Source organism: Eucalyptus grandis, chromosome 9, assembly GCF_016545825.1.
Source record: "Eucalyptus grandis isolate ANBG69807.140 chromosome 9, ASM1654582v1, whole genome shotgun sequence".
In the NCBI taxonomy this organism is placed as follows: domain Eukaryota; kingdom Viridiplantae; phylum Streptophyta; class Magnoliopsida; order Myrtales; family Myrtaceae; genus Eucalyptus; species Eucalyptus grandis.
Genome location: NC_052620.1, coordinates 4,174,980 through 4,185,087, shown reverse-complemented (window position 1 = coordinate 4,185,087; position 10,108 = coordinate 4,174,980). Strand labels below are relative to the sequence as shown.

Sequence of the window (10,108 nt, the reverse complement as noted above, 5' to 3'; positions counted from 1 at the left end):
AAAGTTATTTTCCTTTAAAATGAACGGAGCTTGAATCTCTTTTTAGTGTTTCATCAAAGAAAATAAAAAAAACAATCCAAACCAAACCAAGTTTTCGATTTTGATTTTATTCAGTACTGAGTGCAGTTTAGTTCAAAGCTAATATACATTAAAATAATTCGATTTCTTTCGAATTCCAGAAACCCAAATCAATCCGAATTGTTGTGTCTTGCTCTATTTTACTTGCAAGATCAGCGGAAATTGGTCTCTTTTCTCTCTTTAAAGCGAGGAATGATTATTCTGTTCAAAACGGGGTGTCGTTCGCACTTTTCCAAGCAGGGCTTCTCCTACTAGAGGCGTGTGGGAGTTAGATGGTGGCCGTTTTAGGCGGAAGCTTAGAAGAGACGCGTTGTGGATTTCTTTTTTATTATTTTTCTTTGGGTTTCTAGATGGACCATTTGGGAAGTCATTATATACCAGATGTTTTTTCCTCTTCCGTTTTTTTTTTTTGGGTGATTTTTTTCTTTTTCTCTTTCTCACCGAATTCAATTTTTCTCTTTCGTAATTTGCAACTCCGGTAGCATTCGAGTAATATATATAATTATACCTATGAGAAACTTGAAAATTATTGTTTTCGTGAAATAAAAAATAACCAATCGAGTAAAGTGCAAAATTAAGAAAAGAACAGTTTAATTGAAGGTAGGCACCTGCATATTGAACAGATGATTGTCGGACAGATCTCTCCCTCTCGGGGTGTATGTGTGTGTGTGTGTGACCACGAGTGCAATTCATCACAATATCTAGTATTCTTTGACTGTCCCTATCAGTGCAAAAAGAAGACCCTCTCGAGCGTGACTCTAGTCCGACTTTCTAAAATGACTTGAGAGGTGTGGGATAAGTGGGAGCCGAAAACAGCCAAAGTGAAATACCATTACTTTCAATGTTTTTTTCACTTATTTTGTGGAACAAAGGTGGGGCAATGCCCCTTCTTTTGAAACTAAGGTCCATGCATGCAAGTCGATCCAAGCAGAAGACATTGTCTGGTGAGAAGTTTGACTGAGACGACACATCTATTAAAAGATAATGCATATGTCCTAAGATGAACTCAACAAAAATAGAAATCCCGTGTAGAACAAAATGATAAAAGTTCATTCTTCTAATTTATAGTACGAACACAAATTGTGAAAGCATAGCCTTATTTGGAATTTGAAGTTAGAGGTATTAGAAAAGTTATCACATGGATAATTGGCTTGTGGCAATCAAGCGTTCATAGTGACATTGCTTTTTGATCATTTGATGTCAGCTCTTCTTATCGTTGTGAAGTAGAATTCACCTTGTATTGGATTGTTCACCCACTAATAGGTAACGTGAGGTCAAAGTTGATATTTTTACGAGGATATAACCTGAATAATTTTTTGAAGATCTTGTGTGATGCTTTCCTTGGTTCTCTTCTCACATGCTGTGAGATTCTTTTCCATACTCTGTAACGTATTTTGTGAAGGCTTCTGTCTCCGCATCCTGTACTCCTAGCTTAGATCACCCATGGAATAAGAAGAGTAACACTTTGAAACAATGACTAGCTTTCTCTTAATCCTCCTATCATTTCCTTTCACAGGTTTAAATTCAACACGAGTAATTTCATGTCATCGACATGAGGAAAGCCCCCAATGTCGGGAGGATTCTTGTTCTCTGCTGAGTTGGGGCATTGCAATTTAGATGGCCAAGGGCTCTCTGTTTAAGGAAAAGCGTTGCGTGAACTCGGCGCGCTCGCAGCCAATGGATTTCGAGGGATTTTTTCTGTCACTTTTACATGATCATCAGCTGGGATCAAGACAAGGGTACGACTTGTTTTTCTTGGCGTGCAAAAGACGACTTGCTTTAATCTCCACGAGTTTTTAGGCCGACACGGAAAGTCACTCAGGAAAATGACATTCAAGCTTGTGCCCATCACAAGTTCAAGAGAAAATTTTAGTCATCACCACCTTTACTAACGTCGATATCAGTGGTCCAGCATTATCGACTAACAAGGAGTGGAATCCGTCGTCCTTCTCACCATATCATTCTTCCCGGCTTTACGCTCGAAAGAGACCACCCCCAACGACCTGTTAAAAGAACAGGCATTGGTCGAGCTAACACAACGTAAATTAGAGTCCTTGTAAATCTACCGATGTTGACGTAAATTGTCTGTCGTCTCCTTATTGGATCTTGAAGCCGGGACTCAATGCGGGGTTCGGGAGTTGGCCCTGATGTTATTCAGTCCGAACTTTTCTGGAAGATGATTTCTATAGGCTCCTCCTCAATCAATTCTCAAAGCAAAGCAAAAGAACGGTAGATACTTTTGCTTATGGGTCTGAAACGCTACATGATGGATACAAACAGGCTCATTTTCTTGGCGAAAAGTGAGAGCTTCCTTCAAATTATTTTCCGACCATAAACCTCGTCTCGTGATCTTCTCCTTTAAGCCAATGCACTTGCTCTCATTTTATACGTCTACTCATATTCATTTGGGTTTTATTAGCATAACAGTTTTTGGAGTACTATGAGAAAAACAATTTATTGTGAGCTACAAACTTTTTAAGAAGTGAATCTCACAATAATTTATAATTATACATGATTTGAGTTTTCATAATTCAACATATATTATTATTCTTACAATATATTAAAGATTATCACAAAATCATATTTCTCTATTTCACTAATTGGTCTTTTTCGTATATCCATGCACCGTATGCAGAGGTGAATCTACGATTCGTCACCTTGAAGTCTCCATCCTCCTAAAGTCTCCTTCCCTTTTCCCACACGGCCGATGACATTGTTGTCCCTTTACCAGGATACTTTTCTTCTTTGCTCTTTCGGGATAAACATGAAAGTTACACATTCTCATCATCATCCATCCAGGGGCGTCCAAACTGAATCAGAAAATCGAACCCAATAGATTTTTTTGTGCATTTTCAGTTTCAGTTTGAATAATGAAAAAAATAACCGCTTTTTTTTTATTCCAATTCAAATAGTTTTGGTTCACCTCATTCTTGATATTATAATTTACACAATCTCTCGACCTTTTCATTGAATCTCTTTTTAATATTTCAAAAAAGAAAACCGAAAAATCCGTCCGAAGACTGGGGTTATATTTAGTATATGGTTTGGGGTGTAGTTCCATTCAAAGTTAATGCAGCTCCAAATGATTCAGTATAATTTGGTTTGAAATTTTTGAAAAGTCAAACTGAACCAAATGATGTGATCTTAGACTTCAAATTCTAGGTGACGGTGAATTCAAATCTTATAACAATTCATCTAGGATATCAAAACTGAATTGGAAAATTGAACCAAATCGAATTTGTGTGTGCTTTCGGTTCAATTTGGCTAACGAAAAATAATTGTTTTTTTAATTTGATTGGAAACTAAACTGAAAATTGCTCTTCCTCTTAATATTGCAATTTACACAATTTCTTTAATTTAATAATTTGATAATAAAATTTATTTCAAAAAAATGTAATATTTAGGGAAAAATATTTTTGGATAAGCTATTTCTCAGAAAATTGATAATATTTTTTACTGTTCATCTAAAATTTGAAAATGAACTAGAAAACATTTTCTGCCAAGAAAATTCGATTTTATTTTCTTGTAATCCTGTTAATAATTTCTTTATTTAAAAAAAATCCAATTATGTATTTTTATTTTTTTATTTTCCTGCTCCTTCCTCTTCGGACGGTCGCCGGCGCCGGCCACGGCGACGGCCGGCGACCGTCCACGGCGGGCTTCGAGCTTGCGAAACAGCGGCGAGCTCTGGCGAGGACTCAAGCCGGCAAGTCGACGGCCAGCTCGCCGCGACTGGGGAGGCCTCGAGTTCTAGAGTCGCCGGTCAGCTCGCAAGCCAGATCTGCAGAGTCCTCGAGCCCCCTTGCCAGATCTGGCCCCCGCGAATCGCGAATGGCGAGGCGCTAATGGCGAGGCCTCGAGCTCGCGATTCGGCGGCCAGCTCACTCGCCAGATCTGGCCCCGGCGAGTAGCCGGCCAACTCGCTCGCCAGATCTGCTGAGGCCTCGAGCTTGCGATTCGGCGGCCAGCTCGCTCGCCAGATCTGGCTCCCGTGAGTCGGCGGCGAGCTCGCCACGACTTGAGCTTGCGGATCGACGAAAAGCTCGCTCGTCGGAATCTGGCGAGCTTGACCTCGCCGGCCTGTGGCGAGGCTCGAGCTCGCCTACGATCGGTGGCCGGCCGCCGCCGGTGCCGGCGACCAGCCGAGGAGGAAGCAAAGGAAAAAGAAAGAAAAGGAAAAAAATTTAAAAACTCGATTTTTTAATAAATAAAAAATAAGAAAAGGGAAAATGCGTATTACGAGAAAAAGTGTTTTAGCCTAAAGATGAAATAAAGAAAGTGCAAACTGTTTTCCACTTTCTCAGAACTGGAAAATATTTGTCTTAATTTTGAATGAGTTTTTTCAATTTAACTAGTTTATCTTTCATGAACGACCGCCACGAAGTCTGAAAAATGATTTTCCAAAAAAACGAACTAAACCTAAATTTCCTTTTAATATTTCATCAAATAAAACCAAAAATCGATTCGAATTGAATTGAATTTTTGATTCGGGTTATAATATTTATGAGGCGTGACTCAAAGTCAAAGCTAATGTACATTTAAATAGTTCATTTGGTTCGAATTTCCCAAGATCCCAAACCAAATTGAAAATCGAATCGTCGACACACCCGTACATCTATCGACATTTAATCTCGGCCTTATAATCGTGTCTTGCTTCGAAGAGTGCGAAACGACACCCCGTTTTAGGACGAGGCTAGGCAGCAATCTCCGGTCCTGCCACCTGTCAATTTCTTGCGCGAGGATCTCTCCTAAGAGCAAGGAATGGATATTCGGTCTCGTTGCTAAAACGGGGCGTCGTTTCGCAACCTTCGAAGGAAGCTTCTCCTGCAAGAGGCGTGTGGGAGTAGTGAGCTGTTGGACGTTTTAGGCGGGAGGCGGGAGCTTACAATAGACGCGTTCAATACGTGGATTTTTTTATTTTTTATTTTAAATTATATTCCTTTGGGTTTCTAGATGGACGAAGAGTAGGAAGCTTTACCTCTTCTGTTTTTTTTTTTTCCTTTTTTCGTGTGAATATTTTTCTCTTTTGCACCGAATTTTGATTTTTTTCTTTTGTAATTTGCAACTTTAATAGTATTCGAGTAATTATATATAATTATACTCACGAGAAACTTAAAAATGGTTGTTTTTGCGAAATAAAAAAAAATCAATCAAGTAAAGTGCAACTTTTTTTTTTGAAAAGCTATTTTGTGGATTGAATGCAAAACGAATAAAAATAAATGCCAATTGAGCAACAAATTTGTGGATTGAGTTGGATTTTATTTTTCTTGTTTACATAAAATAATGAAGAATCCTAAAATGAATGTATTCTCCTTATTAACAAATAGCTCTTTACTAAAATTAATTATTTTTTTGGTAAGATAAAGATATATTAACTTTAACCAAAAGTTATATGGAAATTAATTTTATGTTCGCAAATTTAATAATCAGAAGAAAATTATGAGAACTTGCAAATGATGCTTGAATATTCACATACCTCCATGCTTTGACATCTTCCATTTCAAAAAAAAAAAGAAGAAAAGCAAGATCAGTATAAAAAGAATTATCCTAATCCTAGAAAAAGATTAAAAGCAAAAGGGAGAAAGGTGCTGCATTTTAGATCTTTTTTCCTTCTTTTTCCCCACATTGAGATAAAAAGGGAAATTAATTTAGCATTGCATTGACCCAAAGAGAGACAAGTCTTCTTCTTCTCTCTCTCTCTCTCTACTTCTTCTCTCCTCTTTCTCTCACTTCTCCCCTCTACTTAAACGGGAGACAGCAGCTCTGGCCAGTCCTCCCCCCTCGCCTTCTCCACTTCCATCTCCCTCCTCTCCCTCCCTCCCTCCTCCCTCCCTTCCTCCACAAGCGCACCACCTCGTCTCTCGCTTCCCCCTGCTTTCCAATTCTCTTGGCCGCGTTTTCTCCATTCGGGTATAGTTTCTTGGATCTTTTCTCTTCTCTCTCTCTCTCTCTCTCTCTCTCTCTCTCTCTTCTTCCTTGCTTTTCCCCGATTCTTGGGTCGATCGGGTTCGGGGGATCGTCTCGTCCGCTGCGATCTCCGCTTCCTCCTCTCTCTCTTTTCGTGGATTCTCCTCCGTTTTCGTGCTGAATTTGGCCTCGCGTTGGGGCCTTCTCGCTTCGATCGTCTCGAAAGGGGCGAGCTTGATTGTTTTTCGTGCGAAAGATCGGTTTTGGCTTTAGAGTTTTCTTCAAGAGAGGATCTTGGTTGTAAATGATCGGACCGAGGGTTTCGATTCGATCTTTTTTGGGTTAGGGTTTGGGGGTTCGTACCCAGTTGGGTTTTGGAGGGGTTTTGGGTTTGTATGCTCGTGGATGCTGTGAAATCTTCCTTCTTTGGATTTGTATTTCGATTCGATCTTTTAGGGTTAGGGTTAGGGTTTCGGGTTGCGTACCCAGTTGGGTGTTGGAGAGGATTTGGGTTTTATGTTCGTGGGTGCTGTGGATTCTCAGTTCTTCGAATTTGTTGTTTCGGGGGCGATCGGGGGTGTGCTTGATGATCTGCTTGTTTGTTAGGGTTTTCTTGGGCGCAGTTGAGCTAATGGTTTTCAAAACAGGGTTTTTATCGCACGCCAGATGTCTTTTGAAGGGAGCGAGAGACACTCATCGTTTCTTCACTGTGTCTACATTTTCGTCTACATTTTCATGATCCGCGGGAGGCTCTGCTGCACTGGGAAGATCCTCTTTCGACACTGGACCTGACAGATCGTTGTTTCCTTACAGTTTTTTCACGTTTCGGTTCTAGACGTTTTTTACAAAACCTTGGTGTACATCTTCTGGAGAGAGGACTCCGGGGCTCTCAGTTTTTAGGAATTAAGAAAAATTAATCTAGTTGGTGCTGCTTGTGGGGAGAAACTTTATGGCTACAAGTGCCTCCGAAATTTAGTTTGGTCTTCCGATGGCGATGGGATCTCTTGGCCCGGGTTTCCGTTTTCACCCTAATGATGATGAGCTGGTCCTTTATTATCTCAAGAAGAAAGTGCTGGGAAAGAGATTTCTTAATGAAGCAATTGCGGAGGTTGATATATATAATTTTCCTCCTTGGGCTCTTCCAGGTATTTGGAACTTTCTTTCTGTATCTGTTTAGTATGTGGGTTCAGATTGAATTTTTTGGCTTGTGACATGATTCGGCATATGCTAAATATGATTCTTTGCTCCCCTTTTCAGGTCATGCTCGTTTGAGTAGAGATCTGAAGTGGTATTTCTTCTGTCCCCGTGAGAGGAAATATGCAACTGGCGCTAGAACAAATCGATCAACTGATTATGGGTTCTGGAAAACTACTGGAAATGATAGGCCTGTAATTTACAACGGCAAAACTGTGGGAAAGATAAGAAGCTTAATTTTTCATCGTACTAAGACAGAGCGAACGGATTGGGTGATGCATGAGTATAGGCTTGAGGATGAGGATTTGAAGACGAAAGGGGTGGCTCAGGTATTGCCTTGTCCTTTTCTGATGAGGATTATGCAAATCCTCTTCTCATGGAACTCAGATCTCCTTGTGTGAAAATTATGTTTGGGCAAGTTTGTTATCATTCTTGTTGGACATTTATATGGGGTCACTCATCATATGGAGCTGTCGTGTTACAGTCATTTACCATAAGCAAAGCTAGTTGGGCTTATCTATTCTGATAATCATATTTAGATGTGGTTGTATAGCCTAGTTGGCTTGATTGGGATTTCCCACATGGTTTTGTCCGAGATGTTTGACCCACCTAAATTTATATACTTCCATTGTCTTTTGAATTCTTTCATTTGTTATGAAGTTTGCAATTCTAGTTTGCTTATTAATATGGGTTTATCTTGTCCTAATTATGTTGCCAAACCCCTGCCTGTGATTGTTATGGTATTTTTAGTTTTTCAGTGCACATCATCAAGAGTCTCAATAAATACTGTCGACCTCTTGCTTTTTGGTAATTTGTTCAACTCTGCTCTGCTCATTTTTTGCTTGCACTATGCCAGTATGCTTTCTTTTTACTTGTACCTGGTGCTGCATTGAGGAGGCAGGGAGAATTTGGTGAAACAAAGGATGTTTGGTTTGCGTTATTATGTAGCTTAGAAAGGCTGTGTGTTTTTCTACAATTAACCATTTGAGCCACACTATGGTCTTAATTTTCTTGAGAGCATTAGCTGTTAAGGCGAATACTCCATGCACTTCTTTCATAACATATGAGGGCTTTATGATTGTTTGTCTGTTAACTCACAATGGTAAATTAGCACCATATGTTTGAAGGCAGGGGAGTTATCTTCTGCTGCAAAGTGAATTAGCCATCACTTATTGAAGTTGCCTTTTCCTTTATTTGTCTCAGACTCTTTTTGAATGTTTTATCCTTAGACTTTTTAATGTTTTCATGTCTTTGTTTGTGAGCTGGATCATCTGCTTAGACAGTTGTAATTACTTTACCAAGGCAGGCACGTGTATATATAGGTATCTTGGCTTATGAATCATGCTTGGCTGGCTGTTCATGTGGACTTATGCATGCCTATGTGCATGTACATACTTGCCAACCATAAATTGATGAATAACCCCATAATCTGGTCAATTGACAGTTCCATAAATGGCAAATTGCTGTTTTATATGTTTTCTTCTTTGCACATACTGCATTCCTTAACATATTACTCCATAAATCAATGAATTAGCACAATACCAATACTTGAAACACCTTTTAGTGGTTTGTACCTGGAATTTAATTATTTGGTCAATAATAAACTCTTGTTATAAGACTTTTTAACCAATTCTTTACCATTAAAATTTTGATCTTCACATATTTTTATCCTCAGTTTTTTTTTCCCATTGTGATTTTCTAGTAGTTCAATCTCATTGATGGATATATTTGATGTTGTGACTATGCTGCTGAACTAGTTTTATATTTGTCCTTATCAGGATACAGCACTGATCACTGAACTTTCCTGAGTGCAGGACACATTTGTAATTTGCGAGATCTTTGAGAAAGATGGTCGTGGTCCAAGAAATGGTGCCCAGTATGGAGCACCCTTCAATGAAGAAGAATGGGATGACGACGAAGAAGTTGATGTCCCCTCTGCTAGCGGTTTCACTGGAGAATTTATTTTACCTGATATGCAGCAGCATTCTGAGCGATATTGTGTAGGGTCCACATCTAATGCATGCCCAGCTGGACCATCTCAGATGGCACCTTCTGTTGTCAATGTGCCTCCACCAGCTCCTGCCAATGACGTCACAATGGCGGATTTCAGAATCTATGATGAATATCTTCATTCAAATGGGATCTTTGGTGATGATATCCCAGCAACGTCCTGTGAGAATGACAGAGTTGAGGTTTGTATCAGTTCTTTACTCTTCATGACTATCCTACTGATAATAATTGCTTTATTGTGCTAATGCTTTGTTTAAGCAGCTCTTCATTTGTTGATAATTTTCTTTTCCTGTCTAAGAAAAATGTCGATAATCTTTTTTATATTATACAAAATTTTGTCAGTATGGTGTATCGCTGTATTCTGTTGTCAACCTGATGTACCCTCTGCTGACGCTTTTCAAACTTCCTTCTGAGCCTGGTATCTGCCATTTAGTGACCACTTTCTTTACACAGTCATCTTATGGGGGAGTAATTTCTTTAACCAATTAAGGCATAAACCAACTATTTTTGATTAGATGCACAGGTTCCGAATTCCCATGGTGTTTGGCTATATGTTGATGATTCTAATCTAAGTTGAGGAACATTATACGACTCAGCTTATTAATTGTCACTACTGGAGTCTGTATGCAATTGATCATCTCTTGTCAAATAGAAGCAACAAGAAGAGGTAGATGATCCTAAAACAGTGGTGGTGTTTTATGGCATGCTCTGCTTAGGTAGATAGCTATGGGATTAATCAACAATTGTCAGATGCTGTCCCTCTTGTAAGTTATCTATAGAAATAATAATTTCTGCGCTGGACAATTTTTAGTGATGAATAATACTTTCCTATCATAGTATTCCATCAGATGAAATGAACTTTTTTGGATGATGACTCATCAATTAAGTATAAGTAAAATTGATGGAACTGAGTTTCTAC

The 10,108-nt window shown here is 39.1% G+C and overlaps 1 protein-coding gene across 1 annotated transcript; it reads left to right on the top strand.

Moving 5' to 3' along the window:
- The first annotated feature begins 5,847 nt into the window (after positions 1–5,847).
- Positions 5,848–9,449, top strand: LOC104418129 (NAC domain-containing protein 82). The gene is made up of 4 exons (XM_039301704.1): positions 5,848–5,988; positions 6,633–7,130; positions 7,243–7,508; positions 8,994–9,449. Exons 2-4 carry the CDS (start codon positions 6,974–6,976, stop codon positions 9,432–9,434), a joined length of 864 nt encoding a protein of 287 aa, XP_039157638.1. The 5' UTR covers positions 5,848–5,988; positions 6,633–6,973; the 3' UTR covers positions 9,435–9,449.
- The last annotated feature ends 659 nt before the right edge of the window (positions 9,450–10,108 follow it).